The following is a 25,292-nucleotide window of genomic DNA, read 5'->3' as shown; positions in this document are numbered from 1 at the left end:
TTCCCCTTCGTTTCCTCCTTCCACCTCCTCCCTCTCCCTCCTCTCCCTCTCCCTCTCCCTCTCCCTCTCCCTCTCCCTCTCCCTCTCCCTCTCCCTCTCCCTCTCCCTCTCCCTCTCCCTCTCCCTCGTCTCTTTCGCACCTGCCAAAGCACACAATGTTGTTTGCGAGCTGGCACTGAGACTTTCCCGTCCCTGGCACAACGACGTCGAGAACATCTCTGCCAGCGAGTTAGGCAGGCATGAGGGACCAGCCTCATTACTTGTTGTTGCACTCAGCATAGATGGCGCAGGTGAAGTCCACGTCAGCTTTGACCTGTTCCGGCACCCTCAACCTGATCGCGCGGAAAGAGGATGGAGGAGTACATACCACTTTGAACTTTCCAGGAGGCGCGTTTGCGTTTCCCCATGCGTTGTATCCCCAGCACTGAGAAACCTCACAAGAGAGCAGCACGTGGGATCGAATCACCTCCATTTCATGCGGTCTGACACAAGAGTTGCAGAAGCAGCTTGTGTCTTTGGCGTACCTGCAAGGTGAGATCAAATACAAATCAATACACGACATGATGCCCACCAGGTGCTCAAACTCCCTGAGGTACATTTTGGGTTCTTGCCCTGGCACTGGAGGCTGTGTCATCTACCTCCTCCTCCTCCTCCTCCTCAAATCACCTGCACATCGCAACCTGCCCGAATCGCACACGTGTGGTACCAGGTGACAGAGATCCGCTGCTGCTCCAAACACCTTGCCCCTACACCTGTATGACAGTCAACCCTCGGCGAGCTGACGTTGCCCGCTCGCACCCGCGTGGGAGACCGTAGAGCAGTCGCACTGCGAGCAATCATGACAGCAGCCATATGAAGAGCCCTGGAAGAACAACGAAATGATCGCGATAATCCCTCTTGTCCGCTCCTCATGCTCACCGACGACATGTACCCTCCGTTCTTCGTGTTGGTGGCCTGCCAGTTCCTCCTCGTCACTCAGAGTTCAGAGTCGCACGTTTGACGTACAAGCACACGATCCGGCATGTCAAGGGATTGGTCCAGGTCTGACCCGAAGCAAGTCAACCGGTTGTCACTCCTGAGGGCGCAGGAGTATTCGTATCCCAACTGGTGCACAGACATCAACCAAACATGAGGAACAAGACGACGAGGTCCAACCTGAACGTACGTGTAGTTGATGGTTGTAAGAATGGAAACCTGCACAATAGCAGGAACCGTTGTTTGTCCCATCCTGTCAACACAGCCATCATCATCCACAAAGTCAACACCACTCGCTCCATCTCTGACCTGTTGTTCCCCCAGCAAACAAGATTCGAGCGGTAGGATGTTGCCGTGTCCGCAAAGTTGGTGATGGCACAAGCATGCAGCCCTCCCACACTAACTTGCGAGAACTTCCCAGCAGGAGGATCGGCCTGACCTCCGATCTTGGCTCCTGTCGAGGACACGCTTGGATCGTTGGCACCGAAGCAAGCGAGGAAATTCGTCCCGATCTCAACACCACAGGACGTGACCATGGTCTTGAATCCATAGCCGACTGAGAAGTCCGAGTACAGAGAGATGTCAATGTTCGGGAAGGGGTTGGTGTATGCCGCGCCCCAGCACACCCATCGTACATCACTGGTGGTGAGAGTTTGGTTCACTTGGATTGTCCTCGTCGTAGGATCTATGTAGTAGTAGGGAACCGTCTCGGTGATCAATGCGCACGCTCTGTTCATGCTCGTGGCAAGGTCGAGAAGGCAACCACCAGACACCACCAGTCGCGATTCTCTCATGTCGAAACTTGAGATCCCAAAGTACTGTAACAACCTTCGGCCATGCAACCGACCCTGCAATGCTTGGTCTGCAGCAAACTCCGATTTGGTGGGCATTGATGCACACAGCAAGAGGAAAAGAAGCATGGACAACAATGATTTTGGCATCCAGTATGATTCAAAGTTGTCTCATGGATATTATCCAGAACTATCACACTTCTGCATCCTTCAACTGTATGAAACGCTCGCCATCACTCTACATAACCTGTACCACAGCCTTTGTCAGTACATGGACATGTGAGACACTTTCCTGCAGTCGATCCCAGGGTCCACCCTCCATCCCTCGTTGACTCGCTTGCTCCCTCCCTCTTCTCCTTGTCCTCTCCCTCGCTCTTCTTCTTGTCCTCTCCCTCGCTCTTCTGCATACTCTCCGTCTCCAACGCCCTCACTCCCATAAAAAACCTCATCCTTAACCCCATATCCCTCATCCCTCCTCATGACCACGGCCCCTCGTCCCTCCCCTGATCCCGATTCAGTCACTGGCAGAACCGGCACAGAACCGGCCCCCGGGCCGGGCCCTGAACCGGGCCGCATTACTGTTCAACGGTTTAAAAACTTCCGAGGCTGTTGGCTTTCGCCCAGGAAAAACCAAGGAAAAGTTACTTTTCGTCAGTTCGGGCCAGGAATCTCAGAGTCACGCGGCCTTTCGGTCTAACTAGTAACCCCCGACCCGGGGATAGCAGCAGTCACTGTTAGGTGTTCACTACTGAACTACATATCAGACTCTTACTCGGCGGAGGACAAGTGAGGCAGTTTGACTTGGCTCTGACCTGAACGCCTGCCCTTCACCTTGGCGGCCTCGTCTCTTCCTTGCTGACTCACCAGCAGGAACTCCGCCGCCAACCGCGAACGCGATGTTCTCCCCTCCTTGCTGCCGTTGTGCAGCGTCAGCTGAGCGACCCTCTCTGTCTTCGACCTCTCGTCTCGCTCTCTCTCGCTGCCCTGGCTAAAGTGCAGCTGCTCCTCTGTTTTCTCTGCTTGAAGAAGCGACGGCTGGGCCCTCGGGAGCTTCCTGGGGTTTGCGATCTTCAAGGTTAGGACCTGACCCTTACAGTCGTTTACAGAAACGCTGGAGGCCGGGGGGACTCGCTCGCTCCCCCGCCCCTTCGCTCTCGCTCTCTCATTGCTGCTCATCCTCGGGGTAGGAGGGAAGCACACGTTGCTGTAGAGGTTCTGAAGGGGATCAGCTCCTTCACTCCCTGCCTCCTCGCGGTACCTGATCGGAGCGGCTCTCGACCTCTCTGGAGTCTGTCAGCTGGACTTCTGGCAGCCTTACCGCCTGTCAAACGGTCAGCTGGACGTGCTGCTGGCTCCCTAACGCACCGTGGCAGGAGTCACCTCTCTCTTGCTCTGCGGACGAACGAGTGAGTTCAAGTGGGGCAGTGGAAGCGAGGGGGGGAGAGGAGGAGCGAGGAGGAGCGAGGAGGAGCGAGGAGGAGCGAGGAGGATAGCTCACAGGGCCTGACGTGCTCGACAACTGCTGTCTCGACGCCTCAAACCCCATCTTCTGTATCACCTGCTGTAGCAGTTCGCAAACCTCCATGTGTTGAATGTTCTGCTCTCTTCTGCTCGCTTTCAGCTCCTCGCCTACTCGCCTCAATGCCGCCTGCTGGTCTTCCAAGTGCTTCATCCCCGCATGAATCTCCTCGACGGTCATCGTTAGGAGCTTCAGAATGAACAGGATGGAATGTTCCCTGCCCCACAACGTTCAGCACCTCACCTCTCACCCCTCCTCCTTCTCCATCCTCCTCTCACTCAACCCCAACTCAATCCTCTTGCTCTGACTTACTCTTGCCTCTCTGTTTCCGACATAGTGTTTGCCGCGCATCGTTGTGCGTATCGTTTCAACTCGCCCTTGATCCTAGAGCAAGACGTCATTCCTTCTCTTCCTGCCTTCCTCCTGCCTTCCTCCGTCCCTCCGTCCCTCCACCGCCTCACATAGCCTGGAAGTGGTCGGCGTCAAACTCTCCCTTGGCATTGCAGAGCCTCCCTCCCTCCGTGATGACGTCGTAGTCGTCAAGAGTGATATGGATCGGAGTCGGCAGCTGCAGCTGCTTCAGCCCGTGGTTGAACTCGTTGAAGCTCACAGTCCCCCCTCTGCAAACTATTCAGCTCCTCCTGTCTCCATCACTTCTTCCTCCTCTTCACCCGTCAGCATCAAGGGAGTTGTACATTTGCGAGATGCGCTTGGAAAGGTCCAAACTATCGTTGAAGGACGAGATAGTCAGGAGCAAAGGATCCAGCACCCCGGAGATCCTTGACGCCTTCGCTTCCACTTCCTTCTGCTGCTTGAGCTGCTTCTCGTGCTCTTCCTTCTCCCTTGTCACCGAGGCTATGAACTCGTCCAACAGCACAGCCACCACGATGTTCACCAGGACTATGGTCGCGATCATCACATAGGAGACCGAGAACAGGGCCACTCGTCGGTTCAAGTTTCCTCGCAGCTCATTGTCCGGCCCCACCTCATCGAACAGCGTCCTCGTGACTGAACTCGCCCACGAGTCCCCCGTCATCATCTGAAACACTGCCTCTCAATCAGTCTCCTGCTCCTGCTCTTTTCCTCTACACTTACATGTGCTAGAACGCCGTAGTCATCAACCAATCCATCACGTCGCAGCCATCGAGCAAGCAAGACACAGTCAGTCAGTCATAGCTCCCTCCTTGCTCCCACTCCCTCCCTCCCTCCCTCCCTCCCTCCCTCCCTCCCTCAACATCCATTCACTGGTCCGTGTACATCTTTCTTTCCCTGGCGAAGTGCAATCGTCTTTCACTCCTCATCTCCTCCGGCTTTCTACCCAATTCTTTCCCTTGAACATAAGACTCTCAATTCCTGCGTCAACGCCCCCCTCCCATCTCTCGTTTCTTCTCCTGAACTCCTACCCTCCATCAAAGTTTGCAGACAAAAGCTTCCTTACAAGAGCGATGCGCTGAAAGACCCGAAGAAGTTCTCATCAAAATTCTTGAACAAGTGTGTCCCCAAGATGGCATAGAAGCAAGAAACGAGCAGCAGGAGGATGAAAGCGTTGAGAAGAGGAACCACGGCCCTTCCTAGCGCTGTCATGATCCTGTTCAAGCTCTTGACTTGTCGGAACACAATCGCTAGCCTGAGCCAAGTCGTCATCAGCTTCCACACGTCCTCTGCTCTCTCCTCTGCTCGCACCTGAAATTCCGCACGAGCCCGAGGACTTTCAGCTGCGGGTGCGTATCGAAGTAGATCACGGCAAGAGAGACGAGGACGACTATAAGGTCCATTAGGTTCCAGGGGTTCGAGTAGAAGAGCTTGAAATGACCCTCCGATAACGCGAAGGCTGATACGAAAACTTCGACGGTGAAGGAGGCGATGATAAGTATCCTCGCTGCATGAATGAAGGTTCCAATGTTGGAAGAGGGATTCGGGAGGCGTTCAGCTTCCAGGATGTCCACAGTGAAGTTCAGGAGAATCAGCAAGGAAATCACTGCAAGAGCATCATGAGCGCTTTTATTCCCTTCCCCTTCCCCCTTACCTGATTTTGTCATGCCAGCGTTGATAACTTTCCCAGCCTTGAACCGCAGCCAGTTGAATTTGCTGCCTCCAATCGCCTTCCTCTCAGAATGCTTCTTGCTGTTCTTCAAGGCTTGCTCAAACGCTTTTGAGATGTCTGCATGCCAAGACAAGCACTCTCCCTCTGTCTTCATCCGGTAAACATACGTGCGCCCGGAGTTGTACCCTCCTTCTACTGTGCGGATGACAAGACAAAGCTTCTTGTCTGTCTCAAGTTTGTTTTCACCCTCGACAATCAGCTGCTTGACTTCATGCAGAGGAATGTAGTCGATAACGCTCTGATCCTCATTGATCTCACCTTCGTCGATAAGAAAGCAGATCTTCGTATTCGTTAGCACCACCCCTTGGGTTATCCACGTCACTACAGTGCCTGCTATCTTCTTCTCTAAGTGACCGCTCCGGATCTGTTGTCCGCAGTCAGCGAGCCTCAGGTCGTCCTCGAAGCTGCCATTGGAACTCTTGTCAAAGTGTTTGATCCTCTGGGAGAGCGAAGACTCCGTTCCTAGTCCCGATCCCACCCAGCTCGCAACCCGTGCCTTCCCTACCGATTCTATACTCTGCGGGATACTAGCGGGAAGCGTTTGACTCGCTGCGCGGGATGACATGATGTTTGCTGCTCAGCGCTGCTGCTGCTGCTGCTGCTGCTGCTCTCAGGGCCTGCGAACTCCCTCGTTCCTCCTCACGAAGACTACGACTATCGGCTGGTACCCCTCCCCCTTTATGAAAGACACACACCCTGGTAGTCTTCCCTAGTACAATTTAACTTAACTTTGAGTAAAATGCCATGATTCCCAGTCGGAGTTCTCGGCTTCCCGGATGCCACCTCTCAAATTTGATGTTTTTTTAGCCTTCCAACTGCCCATCTGACTCACTCAGTCAAATGGCCCTGAGGTACCAAACGGGCCGCCGGAGGCTCCGGGCCGGAACTTGTCGGAACCTCCGAGCACGAAAGTCACCTGACGGAAGTATCTCCTGCGATACGTTGCTCCCCTCATGTTACTACTAGTTAGCACTGACCCCTTGCCCTAAAATACTGCTTTTGTACCAGGGGGTGATACTGCCCACCCCATGAAAGTGACCTTCATGATTTTTCACCCCTGTTTTTCAGTACCTGATCTGGTGATTGTTAAGGGTCTGTATTTGCCGAGTTCTACCCCTACCCCATCATGTGCGGCAGTGCTGCTGTCGCCCCAGGGACCTTTTGGGTTTGGCCGGTTGGATGGCAGGAATGGCGGAAACAAGGGGAGCAGGAAGAGGAGGAGGAGGAGGAGGCGGAGGGTTCAGGAAGAAAGAGATTGAGATCCAAACCCTCATCGATGTTCATGGTCTGGACAGCAACGTGGTCAGAAAGGCTTGTGCGGAGTTGAGCGACTCGCTGAATGGTCAGGCTTTGAAGCATTTGCAGCGAGGTGAAGGCAGAGACGAGCACGTCATCACTTCTGACAACTTGGAGCAGATGAGTTGGAGGCAGCCAAGGGTTTGCTGCGGAAGGCAGAGCTTCTTACGGATCACAATGAGCCGGTATCAGCGGTCACGTACAACAACCTCGCGTGCTACTATCGGAGGTGAATGCGTTTGCTGATGAGAAGGGAGGCTCAATTGTGTTGTCAGGGTGAACAAGTTGAGAACAGCACTGAATTACCTCAAGAAAGCTCAGCAGATTGAAATGAGAAATGAGGGATCAGCGGCAAATCCTGCCGGCACTTCCCTGAATTTGTGCGCGGTGCTGTCCCAGCTGGAGAGGTACGAGGGCCCAGTGTCCTTCCCTTCTTGGATCTCGTGGACTGAGGAGAGGAGCAGGCACGAAGAAGCCCTGCTGCATGCTCGCTCTGCGGTCTATCTGATCAAGGAGGAGTTACGATCGGTACGCTCTTGGCTGACTTGGGAGGAGCCTGACGAGTGGTAGATGAGGAAGGGGCAGAAGTCGGAGCAGTCGCCCGAGGTCATGAACAAGATGGCGGTGCTGGCGATCTCCTACCACAACATCGGTGCGCGCGCGAACGGGAGGAGGAAGTCAGAGTGACTTGTCTGCTGCCTCAGGGGTCGAGGAGGAGTTCCTGAAGCAGTTCGACGAGAGCATTCAAGCTTACAAGAAGGGCCTGCATGTGGCCGAAACTTACCTGGGGCAGGAGAGCGAAATCACCCAGACTCTCCTTCGATCTATCTCAGCTGCTACCATGGTGCGCTGCTCTGCTCTGCTCTGCTCTGCTCTGCTCTGCTCTGCTCTGCTCTGCTCTGCTCTGCTCTGCTCTGCTCTGCTCTGCTCTGCTCTGCTCTGCTCTGCTCTGCTCTGCTCTGCTCTGCTCTGCTCTGCTCTGCTCTGCTCTGCTCTGCTCTGCCCTGCTCTGCTCCAGTAGTTGGTGACTGCCTGACTTGTAGAACCTCGCCAAGACGGGAAAGAGAGTCACCTCGGGACGTACGAGCCCTCACATGGGAGACCTCTATGATACCTTACAGCAGCATCTTGACTCGTAAGTCGACCAACACGCTATGTTCGCTGACTCGCTCAATGCTTCCTCTCCCTCTCTCCCCTTGCTCCTCTACCTCTCGCTGACTCTCTCCCACTTCTCCTCTTTCTTCTCTCCCTTCCTCCCTCCGTCTCCTCTCTCCATCCATTCCTCCTTCCTCCTTCTATCACTCATTTTGTGCATGTCTGTTTGCAGAAAGCGCACTGTGGCAACTTCCAGGAACCAAGACCTACCCCCCAAGGCACCAAGTCGTCCAGCTTCGGCCGTCAACTTTGACTTGTCGCAAGCAAGAGTCAAGAAACTGGCTCAGTCGGGCTTGACGGAGCACCGAGACATGGAGAAGTCAACTGCAACCATCAAACGGTCGCGACCCTCCAGCGCCTTCGCCGTGTTGAACAAGTACTCTTCTCCCACCGCCACCAGGTCCGGTCACATCCAGGGGGAGCAGACGAGTAGGAAGGGTCCGGTCACCCCTAGGGTGGAGGAATTCATGGCAGCACGAAGGCGACCTGTCTCTGCAACTTCGAGACTCCCCACGAGCTTCAGAACGCCGCTGGGGAACCAGATCTTGAAGAGGATGGAAGGACGGTAGCTCTCCCTCCCTCGCTCCCTCTCTCGCTCTCCCTCGCTCTCTCCCTCTCCCTCGCTCCCTCTCTCCCTCTCTCTCCAGCCTCTCCAATTCTCTCCTCTTCAATGTGACTCTCCTCTCGTTCTGACGGACTCATCCCAGGATGGAATCGAGCACCTTCATACCGTATCAGAGAGACGCTCTGCGAGGAAAATTGAGGCCAAATCTCCCCGAGGGCGACGGGAGGCTGTTGAGGCAGACGGGAGGAACGGGCAGCGCTGGGATGAGAAGGCACATGGCTGCACATAGGCGACAAGGCGCCTTGAGGGAGCACGATGCAGATTACAGGGACATCGAGAACTTCATCCAGGAAGATCTGGGGAGTGAGGAGGAGAGGGAGGAGGAGGAGGAGGAGGAGGAGGAAGGCTTGTTGGAGACAGGAGGTTGGAAGGAGCAGAAGGAGCAGCAGCGACGTGTCCGAACTCTGAAGCCACTGAAAGTGGAGGACCGTCATATTGACCTGCTTGATCACTCCAAGTACGAGAGCGACGAGGACGAGGAGGGAGAGGAGGGAGAGGCGGAGACGGAGGAAGGGCACGAAGGGGTATCTAGGGCAAGAGACTTGAGCGGGGAGAGGATGGCAGAAACAGCTCTTGGCAATCTCTTGCTGGACAGTGGGACGTTGAGCGAGTTCACCCGTAAGGTTCCCCTTGAGGAGAAGGATGAAGCCTTGCCTCATGACGAGGACATGGAAGCCTCGTGCAAGTGGGTTGACCTGGCGCTACCTCAGTCCTTGTCGATGGCTAAGGAAGTCGAGAAGAGATGAAGAAGAAGAGTAGGGCTGGGATGATTTACAAGATGTAAGTAGTTCAATCAATGTACAAGTTCACTTGTGATGCTGCTGCTTGCTCTGCTCGAAGTCTTGAATGAGCCTCTCCTGCACCCTCCTGTCACCGGCTGCCAGCAGCTCTTGCTCACCGACTGACCTGGTCCTGGTGAATCCTCGACATGAGCTGCGACTCCTTCAAGTTCATCTGCTGCAGATGAGCCTCATCTCGTTCGAGCTGCAGCATCAAGTCAGACTCCATCCGCTCTGCAAGTTCCTCCCAACCTTCGCCTGGTCCTTGGAGAACGAGGGAGCAGGAGCAGCGCGCGGTGTCTGCTCCTACAAGTTTGTCACAAGGAGAAACGTGCAAGAGACGGGACGAGACGAGACGAGCTCAGTCCAGCTGTGCGTTACCTTGCGATGGTGAGAAGGTTCCGATTTCGCCTCGTCTGTCGGGGTCTTGACGCTGCTCAAGACACCCTTGGGGATGAGAGGATGAAGCTTCTCCTCAGCTCGGCGTCTCTTGATCTCGAGGCTAAGATTCTCAGCGAACTTCTCGGCCTGGTCGAGGTCCTTCTCGCTCTTCCATCCAGCCTTCTCACTCAACAACTCCTTCTCCCTCTTGGACAGCGTCGCCATCACCTTGGCCTTGAGATGCCTGACAACCTTGAGCTTGTGCTTCACTTGTGTCGTCAACGTCGCCCCACTGCCTCCATGCTGCGCCAGCAGCTTCTTTTCAAGATCTCCCGCGGATTTCTCTAGCGCCTTGAGCTGAGGGATGGTGAGACCAGACTGCTTCTGCAGCAGCTGGTCGTCGTGATGTTCGATAGCGCTCTCTGCATAATTCAAGTCACAACCCTTTCCCTCTCACTGCCCACTCCTCACCGAGATTCATCAGTGTGTTTTCCCTTCGCAGCACTCCCTTCTGGATTTGAGTTTCTTCCCATGGCTTCGTGGACGCCTTGCCCTTGTGCTCTGCCTGCTTGGCTCGAGCATCTGACTCTGAAAGAACCTGAAAGTTGAGTCCAATCAGAGGGCTAGAAGGCATTCTCATGCGTCTTTACCCATTCAGCATCCGATCTGACTGATGGCAGGGGCCCCTTCACAGCCAGCTGCTTCTGCTCAGGAACAGGCTGTGCCGGGGCAGCTTTCTCCACTTCATGGTGAGACTTGTGAGCGAACTTGTTGCTCTTGCCGTATAATCCATGCTGCTTCACCGACGACGGAGACTCCCAGATGCTGATCTTCTTCTGTTGAGCTTCAACGACCTTTGCTGTTGGTTCGGAGGCGAGAGCTTGTAGATGAGAAGGCGTTCGATATTTCGCGTGAAAAGCGCTGCTCTTGTGATTCGAGCGAGCCCTGAGGAACTTCTTCTCCAAGGTTGTGAAGCTGCTGGACGAAAACAAGTTCTTGGCGCTGCTTCGCCATCAGCCTTTCACCGATCAGATCACCTCGAATGACTCACCTGGCGAAGTCGTCCTGAATCTTGTGAACTACTCGGCCGAGAGACTTGACGACAGGCTCGCCGCCAGTGAACTGCCCTCTTGCCTGCTTCATGGCAAGTTGGCCCCTCGTCAACGAGTGCGCCCAGGGAGTGATCTGCGGGAACTTTACCCTTGCGCCAACATTTGAGGGTTCACTACCTCGTCAGGCATGTGTAGAATGGCATTGCCACCCGATGATTTCTAAAAGGAAGGAAGACTAAGAAATGCTCCACATATCCACATTTGGACAATGTCCAAAAGTGGAAATTTTTACCTTGGCTTCATCTGGAGCGGCTTCGGCTTTCTGTTGCTCTTCCAAACCTTCTTTTGATTCCTAACCACCAGTGAGCTCTGATGAAACCCCGAGCAATCATCACAACCTTGCCCTTGCCTGTATGCCACTCATCGTACTTTGCACGCCACTCTGCCTGCTTCTTCTCCAGCTCTTCATCGGAAGGTTTCTCAAAACACTCCTTCGTCAACTTGCCATCACTAAAAACGCAGTCGATCAGCTCCTTCACTTTCATCTGCTCATCACAAGCACCTGCAGTCAGCCTTGCCGTAGTACTTCGGATCCTTGCTAGGATCCCAGGGATAATTCTTTTTGCCTGCCTCTGAACTCTGAGAATACTGATCGAACGTCCTCCTCTTATCCACCCATGGGTTGGTGGCCTTTTGGAATCCATGGCCTCGGTCTGCCCGTCCCTTCTCACAGGGAGTTGTCAACCCGCACGAGTGAGTCATGCTATCACTCCAGAACGGCTCGCGATGCATTCCAACGATCCAGCTTGTGTCATCGCCCATGGCTCCGGGCAGGTCAGCGGGCCAGTCTGGTTGACCGGTAACATCTTGAATCTTGGGCTCGTCGTCATCGCCCTCTTCACCAGCCTCTGACTCTCCTTCTTCTCCACCGCTCTGTGATGGGGCTAGCGACTGCAAATACTTCGCCTTGGTAGGATACAGCTTTACTGGGCAGTCATCATGTCAAGAGATATTTGCCATGAGATCGAGGGACACCATACCAGGAACATCAGTGTTGACTACAAGCTTCGGTTGCTTGTTTCTTCAGAATCATTTCAGCCACATAATATTTCACAAACAACAAGTTAGCGGGAGCTCACATGTGCAGCACTTCCGCCTTTGGGGGGTCCCATGAAGATGTTCCCAATCTCCTGTTCCAGTAATACTTCCGCCCTTGGCTGTCTTGGCTCACATGCCAATGAGGGGGGAGTGAGGGTCTGCTACCAAGTCAGCGCTGCAAACATTAGTTGATCTCCTCACTGCTGCAGATCTTCGAAAGGAGATGACACGCTGTTCGCTAGTGTTCTGAAAGTCTGCAATGCATGTCACAGGAAGAATCGCGATCTCACATGTACTCACAATGCTCACAGCTATCAGCGCAATCCCTGCTACAGCCAAAGAAGTGGCGAGGATCAAGTCCCGCATGTTGCGCCTTCCAATGTGTTCAAACGCCATCGATAAGGTCCAATACTGTATGCAAAGCCCTAGTCCTGAGAAAATCAAATCTGATCAGAGGACAATCGAATGTATTCACAGAGAACATTGTCTTTCTGGATTATCTTTCTAACTAGACCTCACAAAAAAACTGATACATACTTAATTCCTTCCTCATCATACCTGCTGCTAAAATTATCACCTAAGTTCCTCGATATGGGCATCCAGCATTCCTTTTTCTTAACAGCACACATTATTCTACTGCAACCCTCTCCCCTCAGCATCATGAAGTACAACTTTCTCTCAATTCGTCTGGTTCTCTCCGTCTTTTCCGCATCCAATGCTCATGTCCTGCTCCATTTTCGTACCTGATCCCCTACCATGACGGCTCTTGGCGTCTGAGCAAGGTGCCCCTACCCCTTGCAGTCAGTCTATCTCGTTCATGAACGGTAGGGGTCCATTAGAAATATATAAATACCCCTCCTTTCTCTCTAAAAATCACCGGTGGTGGAAACTTCATGGGGTTTGACAGTTATTTTGAAAATTTCTTCTCTAGTTTGAAACAGGAAGAACTTTTTCAACATTGAACAAGATTTCGACTGCCTCATCAACTTTTGAAATATAAATAAATGAATTTTGAAAATATATTTCATTTCTCTTCACCAAATCGTCAAAAGCTATCTCACAATGTTTCAAACTTTACCGACAGAACTTTCCAATTGTTGAGCAGTAAAATGCAATTTTCAAAGTTTTGTGTCCACCCCTCCTTCTGTCTCATAAGTATCCGGTAGCAAGACAAGATCTTGCTGTAGCCCAACTTGAGGGGTAGGGTACCAGGAGGCCACGGGGATTCATGGGGTAGGTGTGCAGTGAATTGGTGAGCAGTAGTAGGGAGGGCGCAATCCATGGGGTGGGTGTGACAGGGTAGGTGGGTCAGTTTATTTTAATTTTAAATGCCTACGAGCAGGCAGGAGTCCTTAAGACTAGGGGGTCAGGTAGCAGATACAATTTGCAAAAATGATAGTCAAAACAGGGGTGGGGTGGGTAGTAATTGTTGGCAGTGATCTTGGGGGTCCGGACGAAGAAGGGTTCGTCTACCCAGGGACCGTGGCGAGACCATGGAGGGTGGGGTCAGATTTGGGGTGTAGGGATATAAATCATGAAGAGGTGGGTGGAGGTAGATAGAATGATGGGTACAGGGTGATGTGTGTGATTTCAGCCATTGGGGTAGGGTAGTTCATCTTGGCTGGGTACGTGGAGTACTCGAAAATCTAAGGAGGTACAGGGAACAGGACCGGGTGGCTACAAAAAGGACCAAGAGGGTTGATGTGATCATGGGGTGGGGTGCACATCGAAAGGTTGCATTTTCACAAAAGGGGGTAAAACTCCACGGGTGTTCCCAAATTACCGAGGGAGGGGTAAACCATCCACATCATGCAGGAAAGATTCTCAATTATTACTCAATAAATTTGCTCAGATTTGTAATTAGAATAGGGAAACAATTCACTTATATAGCAAAAAGTTTCAACTTTACATTACTTGACTAATTATTATATATCACATTTATCCACCCACCGACTCCATTGTCTTACCTAGGCCGCAGTTTGCCGGCAATATCACTGGTCCCATCACCCCCTACCCACAGGTAAGAAAAACGACCCCATCATATAGAAGACCCAATCACATGCCTTAAGCATCTCGTGTACATTCAAGATTTCTTAATTCTGATCTTAATATATAGGCCTATACTACATACCTACGATCAGGATAAAGCATAATCTATACCCCTGAACAGTTACACAACCCCCGTCGGCCTCCTCCACCCCTTGGTTTTTAAACACCACCCCCCCTAGCAAGAAGTCTATTGACCGCCGGAATGCTGGTGGCGCCTTCGACATCATTCATGGCCATGGGGCGAGCAGCTTCGCCTCCTCAGTTCAAAGAAGTTCAGTCAGCATGGTCTCCTGTCTCTTCTCCTTCCTCTTCTCCTTCCTCAGCACCCAGCAAGGCAGGGGAACTGGCCGTGGGCATGTCGAAGGTTTCTCTGGACCTGTCTTCGTCGTCCATCGCTAAGGGAGCAGAACCGACTAGCCCCGGAGTCTCATCTTCTCCTTACGGCCCAGGAATCGATGAGGACGAGGGATCAGACGTTATTCCCTGGGACAAGGAGTGCAGGGCGGCAGCTTCATGGTGGGCGGGCCATCTTTCTGCCAAAGTGGACGAGAAACGACTTAGGAACTTCGAAGATGCGGTCCAGCGAAGGGTTGCGCAACGATGCTCAAAGTTTTGGTTCACCTCCGAGCCAGCAAGAGCCTCGGGATTCCGCTCCGTCCTCAATTCCCCCGAGAGATGCGATCCCCTTCTCGTAGATGCCGCTAGGGCAGCGGGGATCAACAAGATCGAGACATTGCTACCCTGCAGCGTGTTGTGGGTGGACCCTTCTTCAGTGCGCTACAAGATGGATAATTCGTCATACTCCATTGCCGTACGTCTTCCTGTAGACTAGCACAGGGGAAAAATGTCGATTTTGTGTATTTTACGCGCGCGCTATCTCGTCAGAGATGTGTTATAGTGTAATAACAAGTGTACGTAATGAAATCTCTCATTCCTGAAGAGAGTGGAGAAGACATCGACATCGAGTCGATGTTTGTAAAAAAGTTCTCGATTGTTTCATTCACTGTACATCTTTGTTCCCCGTCAATCGTCAATCCCTCTCATTCATTTCCTTGAGCGTTTGCGTGAGGAGTCCATAGGTGGTGTTCTCGTCGTAGCTTGAGCCGGAGCTGCCGGTATCGCCCAACAGTTGTTCGCTGCTCTGCTCCTTCGACTCCTCCGACTCATACACGACCCTCTCTCCCTCGGCTTCCTTGGCCTTCCTCGCCTCGGCGGAGTCACCTTCATCTTCATATCTGCAATGATTGCTGCAACAGGAGCAACGTCAATCTCAGGCTCGCCATGCAGGATCAGACTGACCTTATCAGCGGGTTGAAGTTCACAGGGTCGTGAGATCGGCGGAACATGTCCCCGTAGCGCTGCTCCCACTGATTCATTGCCCCCTCGTTGCCCCAGCTGAGATGATCTGGGAGTTAGTAGGAGGCAGCAGAGAAAGCAACTGCCGACCTTTCCAGCAGAGACACGATCTGCTTGAAGTTATGGATGCTTGCAAGCTCCAATGCCGTGAAGTTGAAGTAGTTTCGAACAGAAATCTCCGCTCCACACCTTGAACGAGGGAAAGAGAGTTTGTCGGAGTTGATTCTCGATGATGTAAGGAGGAGGAAACAGATGAAAACGAGAGGAGAAGTAGCATTGGGAGGTGCGGACTGAGGAAGGAAGAATGAACGATGATGATGGGAGAGTACCTTAGAAGTGCCCACACAGCAGCTGTGCGATTGTTGTACGCAGCATAATGCAAGGGAGTCATTTCTGTCATGACGATCAATCGTGTGAGTGATTATTCTCCAAAACCCACCAATCTCATTCTTGACATTCAAGTCTCCTCCGAACTTGTAGAGAACCTCAATCGTCTTCGTGTGGAATCAGCAACGATGAGGAGGGATTGGTTGTGGGTATGGTAGAAGAAGGGGGAGCAGCGGGAGGGGAAAGAGGAGCGGGGGGGAGGGGGAAGGAGGAGAATTTGGAACAGGCGAGACATGCAAATGAGAGCTATACCGGACTCCATCCCTCTCTTGCAGCATAGTGCATTGCTGTGCAGCTGAATTCGTTGACAGCGTTCGGATCGGCCCCTGCCTGTGACGATAGTGTGAGTGAACAGAACAAGAGGGGAAGGAAGATTGGAAGGTGAAACCATGACGAAAGTCACAAGTGAGGAATGGATATGTTAGATTTCAAAGAAAAGACCTCGCAAAGTGTAGCGATACTCTTCACTCTACCAAACTTGGAAAACTGAAAACCAAACGGGTTAATCAATACTCTCACAAATTCACCACCATTGCTGGTCCCGTCGGCAATCGCAGTCGACATCCTCCACCCCTCATCTTTCTCACCTCCCATAGCATCTTGTGCATCTCGTCGACAGACAAGTCATCCAGTACAGCATCAACTTCGTCCGGCATGTACGGAGTGATGTCCTCAAACTCTCCCTGCCTTCCTTGTCAACGTGGAAAGATGAACGTAGTATCATGTTCACAAAGCAGTTGTATCTCGTCGCCATCTCTCCTTTCACGAGAGGTTTCTGCAACAAGGCTGTGAGAACTTCGGTTCTGACCTCTCTCAGCCTCACAGGTTCTGGCATCGGGACAGTCCCTGAGTAATTGACAATCCAGTCCATCTTTGCTGTCAAGAGAGTCAACTTTGTCTGTCGTACTTCAACATCTCAGCTTCACCAACGAGTGGAACGGACGCTCGACCGTATCGTTCGATCACACTAATAGGAACATGATGAGAGTCAAAGAATGTTGCGAATCAAGATTCCAACCAGTTTCGAATTTGGTCGTATATGCCTGAAGTAGTCTCGTAACTGGAAGTCTAAGAAGAATATTCAGCCCAGAGACCATTACAAGACGTGCTCCTCTTTTTCAATCAAACAGGAGCAGGAGTCTCTCTTTCTTACAAGTAGTTGTCTCTCCGTTGCATTCGTGTCGGAAGCTTGTGGAGTTTTCCTGCGAAGCAAAGATGACGCGAAATGTGACACATTCGGTGGAATAGGAAAACCTCTCCCATCGAATCTTCCGGTCCAACATTTTGTCGAAGGTTGCAACCTGTACATGCAGAGTGTGAGCAAACTGAGACGCAATTTACAGGTGTTTCTTCGCTTCTCACCCAGGTATCGTAATCATCTTCCGGCGCATCCAACAGGGAGGATCTGTCTCTTTTCTGGATGCTCTGATGGCCTCTCGATCAAATGAATATTCAAGATCGGAGGGAGGGGACGAAAATGCGGCATGAGGGATGGACGGAGGGGGGAATGAACAAAAGATTGAATTTTACGCATACCACAGTGAAGTTGTGCCAGAAGTCTGTGAGAACATTCAGGGAGAAGAAAGTTAGAATGCGAGAGGAAGACGAAGGATGAGAGTCTCTTCAAGATAGAGCAAGCATACCAGCAACATCTTGTTTCGTCACATTCGCCTTTGGTCGCTTCGTCCTCGGAGCTTCAAGTCTCTTCATGAGCAAACACAACAGCGTGCCACATTGAGGCACCTTTCTTTGCGAACAAGGAAGGGTCCGGATTGTAAGGATTTCTGTTGGGGAGATCTCCTTCCCTGATCGACACCATCTCATGGATCTGGAACAAACGCTCCTGCCTCCTAACCTGAGGTCGATGCTCGTTCCATCGTCCAATACCAGCTGCCCTGTTGGTTAACAACAAAGATACATCAGCTCCTGATGGGAGCATGATCAACGTTTCAACACCGATCAGTGGTCTTTGAATCCACGGAATATCCCACCACGCCAAGTCTCCGATCTGAACAGATTCAGAAGACAATTTTGCTTGCCGCACCGCATCACCTTCCAATAATCGTCGCCATACCATACATGAGGGCCATACTCATCTATGTCAGCATTGTCTACCTCTTCTTCTCCATAGGTTTCTGTGGTCAAATCCTCAGAACCCTTCGACTTCTGTTCAAGACATACCGATAGCATGATTCAGGAAGTTTTCTACCTGCTCCACTGTGGCGTTTTCTAGCAGACATGTATCAGAATTCATCAAATTGATGATACAATCAGAGGCTACGTTCTAGCAAGGTGTTTATCTTTCCTTCCAGCTCTTTCCTCTGGGTTTCATTGAAATTGCCTGGTTCGAATTGCGACGAGTATCCAAACGATTCTTCCTCGGATACATCATTCATAAGATTGAGAGCATCTTGATCAGTGAGTTCGATCTTGTACTTTTTGTTCCCATGAGCATTAAACATAACATTCGAAGATCCTCCCCGAAGGACCAAACGTGATGTACAGTCGGAATTACCCGCCTTGAGCTCGTGCAGCAATGCTGCAAATAATTGGCGAGCTCCTTCACCTCTGGCAATGTTTGCGCAGCATTGCAGTTGAGACAACATGAATATGGCGGCGCACAAGTTCGACGTCGACCTGCATATCTTCATCCTCCACTTTTCCATGTGACTGCTAGTGCGATGTCCCTTCTTGGCAAATCAGGTCACTACAAATCTCTTCATGATGGCAAATTCATGCTGGAATCGATGCCGAGTTCATTATTCAAGGATGTCCTCAGAAGCATTCTCCTCTTCCTCTCAACGAGACTCTTCACCTAGAGCTCTCTCCTCTCTCCTCTCAGCATGATGCGGCTCCTCTCTCACTGCCTGTCCCTTGCTAACCTCACTGTCCTGCTACCTCCTCCATCTCCTCCATTTGTTCGGTCGCTTTGCGAAATCCTGGCGCCTCCCGGACCCCGGCCGCCGGGTGGGCCCGGCCCGGCGGCGCGCCAGAGGTGACACTGGCGCGGCGGCGAGCCCCGGAAAGGCTTTCAAGTTTCAAAGTTACTATTACTAACTTGAAGTCGGTTTCAATCATTGATCGCCCCTGCGGCAATTTTACTCGAAGTCAAATGCGTCATCTCGAAAATTGTCCCGGCGACCGTACTCGTACGACTCCGACCGGCCCGGAACCTCCGGCCCACTGGGCCAGGCCAGATTCAACTTGCGGCAAGTTTGAAGTTCCGAGCTACTACTGAACGAGAGCACTCGAACATGTGACTTTCAAGCTAAACATCACTCAACTTTCGAGGTAGCAAGCCCCCCTCAGCTGCCTTAAGGTTTTCAAGTTTCAAATTTGATGTCCTCTGGGCGTGTTGAACGAGGAGGCGTGCTAGCGCGGCCCGTGATGCCAATGTTGTGGGGTAGGAAATCCTTATGACGGTCCTAGCATTACTACCAGAGGTCTACAGCAATTTATTTTTGGTCTTATCAACACTAGAGGCCGTCAAATTTTCCTATGAAATCGCCTAAGACCTTAACTGTGAAAAGTCTTGTTTTCGACTGGTAAAACCAATGGGGCGCAATAAAAAGTACCCCACCTCTGACCAGGCACTCACTGCCACTCGCTACCGTGGACTACCCTTACCCCCTTTTCTATGGGTTCTCACCCGGTACTTGATCGACTCATCCCTGCAATTCCAAATTTCTCCCACCCTACCTTATACTACACACGCAACAGTCTCATCAGTCTCTTTTCTTACCACCCCTACCTCCCCAAAGATCCCTCTTGTACCCCGCAATTTCCACTCCCCATCCCTACCCCCTCCCCCTGTTCTAGAGTTGCGGCCCTTCCGTACGCCTGCCCTTCGAAGTTCCAGTGTCCTCCCCGTCCATCTCTCCGGCCATTCCTCCTCTTCCCTTCTTTCCATCCTCATCTGACCCCCCTCCTTCCTGTTCCCCTCCCTCCGCTCCTCCTTCTCCCTTCTCCTGAAAGCACACTGGTCTGATTGTACCTTTCTCTCCCGGAAACTCCCAACTGCCAGCATGTCGACCTTCCCCAGGACTTGCATGCTTGCATTTATGTTCTGGTTTCTTTCAGGCTTGACTACGACAGCTCAATCTACGCAAGCTTTGCATACTTTGCAGTACAGCATTGTCAAGTCTGGCTCGATCCTCTGGCTATGTACCGTAACTTCTTCGAGTATACTGAGACATCGCCCCTCCATGTTTGCTCGTGCCGGGGCAGAAGGGAAATGGCAGATATCGACCACGAAGGCGGCACAGCAATGCAAAAGAAATTCTCGTTGTGGTCGAGATGCTCTCACTACTGAAAGAGTCATGCCTACCGACTTCAAGGTATTCCACTTCTTGTATTGGTCATCATATTAACCTTCATGTTTCTTGGATCTAAAGTTTCATGCACTTCATATTCGTGGTGGTGAACAATATTCTTCGGATCAAGCTACCTTTAAGTTCAGAGTGAAGGTTGAGCATACAAAACCAGGAGAGTCAGTCGTCCTCTTGGGTAAGATTTTCTTGACCATCTTGGCTCAATCTGAATCCCCGGAAATTAGGTGCTGCCGACGCAATGGGAGGATGGGATAAATCAAAAGCCTTGAAGCTTGAAACAACTCCAGCTGAATTTCCTTGGTGGCATGGTGAAGCAACGGTACCCAAAGGCCAGGATATTGAGTACAAGTTTGCCATTGTTGGGGCAGCTGGTTTTACATGGGAAAATGGTTACAATCGAAATCTCAACATCCCAATGAACAAGGATCAATTGGAGTTCAATGCTCTGACTTTTGGACAAGCAGAAAGGGAAAATTCTGATTCTGAGAGCCAAGCATATGAGTACGAGACTTCGATGTACCAGTCAACAGATTTGTGCGGTGGTCAAACAGTTACCGCTTCCCATACCGCTTCCTATGTTGAGCAGCCTAAAGAGAAAAGTCTCTCTCGTATGCGGGGAACAACGGGAGAGTCAAGCCTCGAACAAACCAGCCAAATCAATGGGCAGAGAGATCCATCCAAAATATCACATAAAGCAGAAACTGAGTTCGTTGCAAGTTCGAATCAGAACCTGCCTTCTGTGAGCAATGCATCCGTGACTGATGATGGAGCTGTGAACAAGAAACCAGCGCGCTTCTTATCGGTTCTCAAAACTGGCCTTGGGATTCTCACGCTCCCTATCACAGTACCTGTTGGCGGTGTTTTTGCATTGTGCGTAGGATTATGCAATTTAGTCTATAGAACGCTTTCGAGCATTTCAGCGATGATGTTCGATCATTCTTCGGAGGAGTTTGAAAAGGTCTTGATTAAGACTGTGCAAAACATGGAGGTCACAATGAAAAAAATGGAACGCAGCTTGATGGAGTCAGAAGAGGCAGTCAAGAGGAGGGTAGAAGAGATCAAAGATCTGGAAGCAAATTATGTTGAAGAGCACAATCGTTACCTTCAAGTGCTTCAGGAGCGAAATGCAAGTGAAACCAGCTTTGTCAGCATTGCAGCTGCTTTGAGGAAAGATTTGACTGAGATGGAGGAGACAGCAAGCAAAAGCCTGAAACGAAGCAAGGAGGAATACACAGCCTACTTTGAGAATATTAAACAAGAAATGGCACAATCTTTGAGCAAGTTTTCAAGAGACCTGCAAGATTTGGGCTCTTCAACTCTCACTGAGTCTCAGAAATTGCGTTCAAATTTTGATGCAGCATTGGAAAATCATTCCAGGCGTTTGCAGGAGTCAATGGATCTATGCTTGAAGTTTGATCACGAGCTTTCACATACCAGGAAGCATGTGAAGGAGGTAGAGAGCAACCTAGAAAAGATGATGAACGACCAGTCTCAGAGAGTTGATGCACTCAAAGGAGAAGTTTCAAGCATGCAAAATGAATACCATAACAAGCTCGCCAGAGTGACAGCTTCTTCTGATAAGCTTACATCGGAACTTTCGCAAGCAAAGACAGATCTAATTACCTTGAGGACGCACAATCATGAAATTCAAAGGAAGATTGTCAACATTTCTGAAAACTCGAGGATGATGGTTCCTCGAAGCCTTGCGCAAGGTCAAAATATCACGACAAAAGCTCAGCATATTGAATTTGTCAGAAGTGAATTGAACAAAGTTCGTAGATTCCATGCAGAAGAAATCAATCGCTTGGAAAGTATGCTAAATGCTCTTTCAGCGACAGCCCCAAGCGAGACTTCCATCTTGGCAGACGAGCTGATCGAAAAATCTGTGAGGCCTACGGCGAAGGATAACAAAAAACTCAGCGATTTCGACAAACTTGCAAGTTTTTGCAGTAATTCAGTAAGCGAAAGCGATCATCATGAGGGCGAGAATCAAGTCCTTCACTCAGAGATGTTTTCAGAATCTTTGAAGGCTGAATCCATGAAGGATACTTGCGAGAATTCAGCATCAAAACATTCGGAAATCACCTCGCATGTCGTACAAAGCAAGGAAATGGCTGCAGAGAGGTAAATTTTCGTTCAGACACACAAACACACGGATACTCTTCGCTTACGCCATTGCACAGGGAAGACATCAGCAAGTTGGAACTTGCGAAACCGGATCCCAAAAATGACGAAAAGAGAGTTGAAACCTCTACAATCTCCAGCCAAGAAGGCCCTACAGAGAAAATCAAATGCGCGGATCCGATCAAGGATGCAGATGTCAAGTTGGAAGTGAGCACAAGCAAGGCGTCTGATCAGGTCGGGACTTATGACTGTCATTTTCATTTTGATATGATCTTATGATTTGCCTCAGTGCTTTGCTGTGCGACCATCACACACTCAAGACGAAGTACAAGCACAACAAATTGATAGCAGCTCAAGAGCGGATGACAGCGATGGAGAATGTGTTGAACATGCGCACGAACGTGTCTCCGAGCAGTTGCTGAATGCAAAGCTTGAGGGGAACGAGCAAGATGAAGGAGGATTGTTCTGTGCGGTAGAGCCTTACCTAAATTTGAGCCCCAAGAGTAAGCAGGTGAGTGTCACGATGTCACTTTAAATCTTCTGATTGCGACCTGGAGTAGGCCAGGGCCCGTTTGAACACGAAGGAAAGAAAACTAACGCATGCGAGGCCTTCGATGGCGTCCAAGGTGACCTTGCGGAGCTATATTCTTGGTTTCTCACCACATTTACAGGGTACCGCGGTGAAGTTGTAAATCTTGGCTATAGTGATTTTTGTCTATGAAACTCATGGAAACAGAACATCCTGTTGTATTTGTTTGTTGATTATAACTTCAATGATTTTTGACTCGTACAGCTCAATTCCTGTAGTATCCAACTAGAAGCCGTTAGGAGATTTGTGAAAATCTGCCTCAAACTTCATCATAGAAAGAATCATCAAACTGTTGAGGCACCTTGGTTTTCGCGACAACTTCTCGAAGCTCCTCGACCGAACATTCATCCGTCGTCGTTTCACCTGCGTCGAATTTCAGCCCGCGGATCTTGGCAGATGTGGGTGACCGAGGAGCACAGATTCTGCATGACGGCCATGGTGGGAACGGCTGAGAAGAACCTGATGAAACCTCAGCATGGTGGTCCGAGGTACCACCGATCGTCCTGTCACCATTTTCGGTATTCCAGCTCGATGCGCGGCCAAGAGATCAGAAATCTTGTCTCCTACCATGAGCTGCCGCCAAGTCAGACAGCCATCTGATCCTTCTTGTCCTCCTCATCCCACCCTTCTCCTCCTGACTCACCGTGCTGGACTTTTCGATCCCTCCCTGCTGCAGCGCAGCCTCCATCATGTCTGCTGCGGGCTTCAGTCTGAATCCACCAGAGCCTGCGATGCCAGTGGAAACATAAAGGTCGTCTACGGGGGAGGCGGGTAGCTCGGTTAGCATCCTCTGGTGAATATCCGCCATGTCGGACTCCTTCAGGATCCCCTTGGAGATGGAGTTTTGGTTCGTCACAACGCTCACCCGGCAACCTGCCTCTCGGAAGATCTGCACGGCCTGACTCGCCCCTTCCTCCATCCTCAGTTGATCCACGGATATAACTCCAGGCCTCCCAATGTCCTCGTTGAGCACGCCGTCGCGGTCAAGCAGCAAGTGGGCTGAGAACTGTCCTTGCTCTGCTCCCAGGAGAGCCTCCTTGCAGCTCCAAGGATCCGATACCTGCCACCCTCCATCGTCAACAGCAGCACATAGACAGCGGGAGGATCACAAGGGTATCGAAGGATGCGATCAAAGAAGAAGCCTTGTTTGCCCCCCATGTGACTGCTATGGAGCTGCACCTGCTCGTCATCAATATCGTCATGATTATCGGACAGGGAACGGAGAAGGAGGGTGGTGATACTCACAAACCGATCACAATCACAATCATAGTGATACCTTCATCACCACCACCGTCATATCATCATGCCGTCATCGTCACCACTAACATACCATCATCATCGTCATTGTCATGAACATCATAATCACCCTGCAGATCGTGCTGCTCGCCCATCTGATGGAGAGTCGCCGATGTAGACGGCGTCCCCAGGTTCCACCCCGAGCTCATGGCAGCATAGGAGGAGACCGTCGGGCTTGGGCTTCGGCGCAGGAACGTCGTCGGCTCCATGGACGACTTCGAATCTCTCCCTTACCCCGTTCGCTCTCAGCACAGCCTCTGCATACTCGCATGCAGCATTGGTCAGTGCTCCTATCTTGACGTGCGCAGGGATTGAGGCGACTAGCTCATGCACTCCCGGATAGAACCCTGCCGTCGTCTCGTCTACCAGCCCGATGTACAGCTGATCGAACTCGCGCCCAAGGAGGGATCCGACCTCCTTGAACTTCTCTCCGTCTATGGGTGACAGGCCCACGTGCGTTGCCAGCCTCTCAGGGGTGGTGAACCTGCTGCCGTAGTGGTACTGCTCCTCGTCTATGGGCTGATAGTTGTTGTTCGTCAAGACTTGGTTGGTCGCCGAGAACGCAAGCTTGAAGGAGTCGCAGAGAGTTCCATCGATGTCGAAGATGACGGCCTTCTTTCCTCGGGGGAGCGGCCCCTTGTAAGTCACCGGCACTTCCTGTAAGAGTCTGAGGCATCGGAAATCGGAGCAGGAGGAAGAGGACTAAGATGACCTGCTTCATGATACAGCTCTTCGCCACTGCTCTGCTTGCACCTGCTTCAGTATGGTAGATCCGAGGTAAGCTGTTCCTGCGCACGATCAGCGATCTCAATCGAGATGGTCAGGGCAGGAGGTCTGGTGAGGGAAGGCTTGAGGAGGAAGGAGGACAGGAGGACAGGAGGACAGGAGGACAGGAGGACAGGAGGACAGGAGGACAGGAGGACAGGACGAGTGAAGATCAGGATAAAGAGGAGAGGAGGGAAGGACCTGCAAGGGAGGAGGAAGCTATCAGTGCATGCCGCCATCAACCCCAACAGCCCTACTAGACGAAATCCTGCCATGGCCCCACATCAAGAAGAAGAGTACCGCGAATGATGGTGAACCATAACCGCCCGGCCCGCTGCCGGCCCGGCAATCATGAATGCACGCGGCCGACGCCACAGCCCGCAACCTGGCCCGCAACAGGGACCGCGGGCGCCGGGCGGCGGCCCGGCTGGCCCTGGCAGTGACCGGGGCCCGGAGTCCGGCGTGACCGGGGGAGTCCAGGCTGGCACTGGCAGTTCCAGGCGTGCAAAGTTCAAAAGTTGAACTTCAAAAGTTGATTTTGTTCTTTCAGAGGAACAAGCCAAAGTTCTGTAGAGAGAACGTCTAAAACAGCGGAGCCCGGCAGGATCCATGGGAAGGAC

At 51.6% G+C, this 25,292-nt stretch overlaps 9 protein-coding genes across 9 annotated transcripts; 3 read left to right on the top strand and 6 right to left on the bottom strand.

The window, feature by feature from the left end:
* Positions 1-256: 256 nt before the first annotated feature.
* On the bottom strand, positions 257-1,769 carry GUITHDRAFT_106858 (hypothetical protein; the record flags this gene model as incomplete). The annotated part of the gene is made up of 10 exons (XM_005834338.1): positions 257-313; positions 368-424; positions 467-524; positions 572-612; positions 667-752; positions 799-862; positions 919-954; positions 1,006-1,104; positions 1,156-1,228; positions 1,285-1,769. The coding sequence occupies 10 exons, from the start codon at positions 1,767-1,769 to the stop codon at positions 257-259; spliced, it is 1,056 nt and encodes a 351-aa protein (XP_005834395.1).
* A 765-nt stretch (positions 1,770-2,534) lies between these two features.
* On the bottom strand, positions 2,535-4,324 carry GUITHDRAFT_106857 (hypothetical protein; the record flags this gene model as incomplete). The annotated part of the gene is made up of 7 exons (XM_005834337.1): positions 2,535-2,981; positions 3,025-3,087; positions 3,132-3,158; positions 3,265-3,502; positions 3,598-3,669; positions 3,747-3,905; positions 3,957-4,324. The coding sequence occupies 7 exons, from the start codon at positions 4,322-4,324 to the stop codon at positions 2,535-2,537; spliced, it is 1,374 nt and encodes a 457-aa protein (XP_005834394.1).
* Positions 4,325-4,719: 395 nt separating this feature from the next.
* On the bottom strand, positions 4,720-5,954 carry GUITHDRAFT_106856 (hypothetical protein; the record flags this gene model as incomplete). The annotated part of the gene is made up of 4 exons (XM_005834336.1): positions 4,720-4,912; positions 4,969-5,047; positions 5,099-5,263; positions 5,312-5,954. 4 exons carry the CDS (start codon positions 5,952-5,954, stop codon positions 4,720-4,722), a joined length of 1,080 nt encoding a protein of 359 aa, XP_005834393.1.
* An 874-nt stretch (positions 5,955-6,828) lies between these two features.
* GUITHDRAFT_49601 (hypothetical protein) lies at positions 6,829-7,457 on the top strand (the record flags this gene model as incomplete). The annotated part of the gene is given in 5 exon segments (XM_005834335.1): positions 6,829-6,914; positions 6,961-7,092; positions 7,147-7,248; positions 7,261-7,337; positions 7,390-7,457. Coding segments are annotated over 5 exon segments (465 nt in total), but the record flags the coding sequence as incomplete, so codon positions are not given.
* Positions 7,458-9,271: 1,814 nt separating this feature from the next.
* Positions 9,272-12,141, bottom strand: GUITHDRAFT_106854 (hypothetical protein; the record flags this gene model as incomplete). The annotated part of the gene is made up of 14 exons (XM_005834334.1): positions 9,272-9,322; positions 9,372-9,449; positions 9,497-9,550; positions 9,626-10,047; positions 10,097-10,223; positions 10,276-10,627; positions 10,677-10,759; positions 10,970-11,029; positions 11,076-11,187; positions 11,240-11,663; positions 11,718-11,758; positions 11,817-11,933; positions 11,977-12,029; positions 12,076-12,141. 14 exons carry the CDS (start codon positions 12,139-12,141, stop codon positions 9,272-9,274), a joined length of 2,040 nt encoding a protein of 679 aa, XP_005834391.1.
* Positions 12,142-14,021: 1,880 nt separating this feature from the next.
* Positions 14,022-14,801, top strand: GUITHDRAFT_152104 (hypothetical protein). Its single transcript, XM_005834333.1, has one exon. It carries the CDS (start codon positions 14,027-14,029, stop codon positions 14,654-14,656), a length of 630 nt encoding a protein of 209 aa, XP_005834390.1. The 5' UTR covers positions 14,022-14,026; the 3' UTR covers positions 14,657-14,801.
* A 53-nt stretch (positions 14,802-14,854) lies between these two features.
* Positions 14,855-17,807, bottom strand: GUITHDRAFT_137577 (hypothetical protein; the record flags this gene model as incomplete). Its single annotated transcript, XM_005834332.1, has 18 exons — positions 14,855-15,059; positions 15,124-15,219; positions 15,271-15,369; positions 15,510-15,573; positions 15,620-15,674; positions 15,820-15,897; positions 16,009-16,053; positions 16,155-16,250; positions 16,376-16,465; positions 16,721-16,769; positions 16,822-16,868; positions 16,930-16,992; positions 17,104-17,126; positions 17,311-17,372; positions 17,423-17,462; positions 17,524-17,575; positions 17,620-17,702; positions 17,777-17,807. 18 exons carry the CDS (start codon positions 17,805-17,807, stop codon positions 14,855-14,857), a joined length of 1,278 nt encoding a protein of 425 aa, XP_005834389.1.
* Positions 17,808-20,136: 2,329 nt separating this feature from the next.
* Positions 20,137-22,714, top strand: GUITHDRAFT_137576 (hypothetical protein; the record flags this gene model as incomplete). The annotated part of the gene is made up of 5 exons (XM_005834331.1): positions 20,137-22,022; positions 22,082-22,229; positions 22,312-22,533; positions 22,583-22,648; positions 22,694-22,714. 5 exons carry the CDS (start codon positions 20,137-20,139, stop codon positions 22,712-22,714), a joined length of 2,343 nt encoding a protein of 780 aa, XP_005834388.1.
* Positions 22,715-23,687: 973 nt separating this feature from the next.
* Positions 23,688-24,944, bottom strand: GUITHDRAFT_86375 (hypothetical protein; the record flags this gene model as incomplete). Its single annotated transcript, XM_005834330.1, has 4 exons — positions 24,874-24,944; positions 24,620-24,695; positions 23,978-24,564; positions 23,688-23,790 (listed from the first exon to the last, which is right to left on the bottom strand). The coding sequence occupies exons 1-4, from the start codon at positions 24,909-24,911 to the stop codon at positions 23,688-23,690; spliced, it is 804 nt and encodes a 267-aa protein (XP_005834387.1). The 5' UTR covers positions 24,912-24,944.
* Positions 24,945-25,292: the final 348 nt, after the last annotated feature.

This window comes from Guillardia theta (assembly GCF_000315625.1).
Source record: "Guillardia theta CCMP2712 unplaced genomic scaffold GUITHscaffold_26, whole genome shotgun sequence".
NCBI lineage: Eukaryota > Cryptophyceae > Pyrenomonadales > Geminigeraceae > Guillardia > Guillardia theta.
This window is presented reverse-complemented; position numbering and strand designations above follow the sequence as displayed.

Coding starts and splice junctions, on each gene's coding strand:
- GUITHDRAFT_152104 (XM_005834333.1), top strand. CDS start 14,027: ATGCTGGTGGCGCCTTCGACATCATTCATGGCCATGGGGCGAGCAGCT.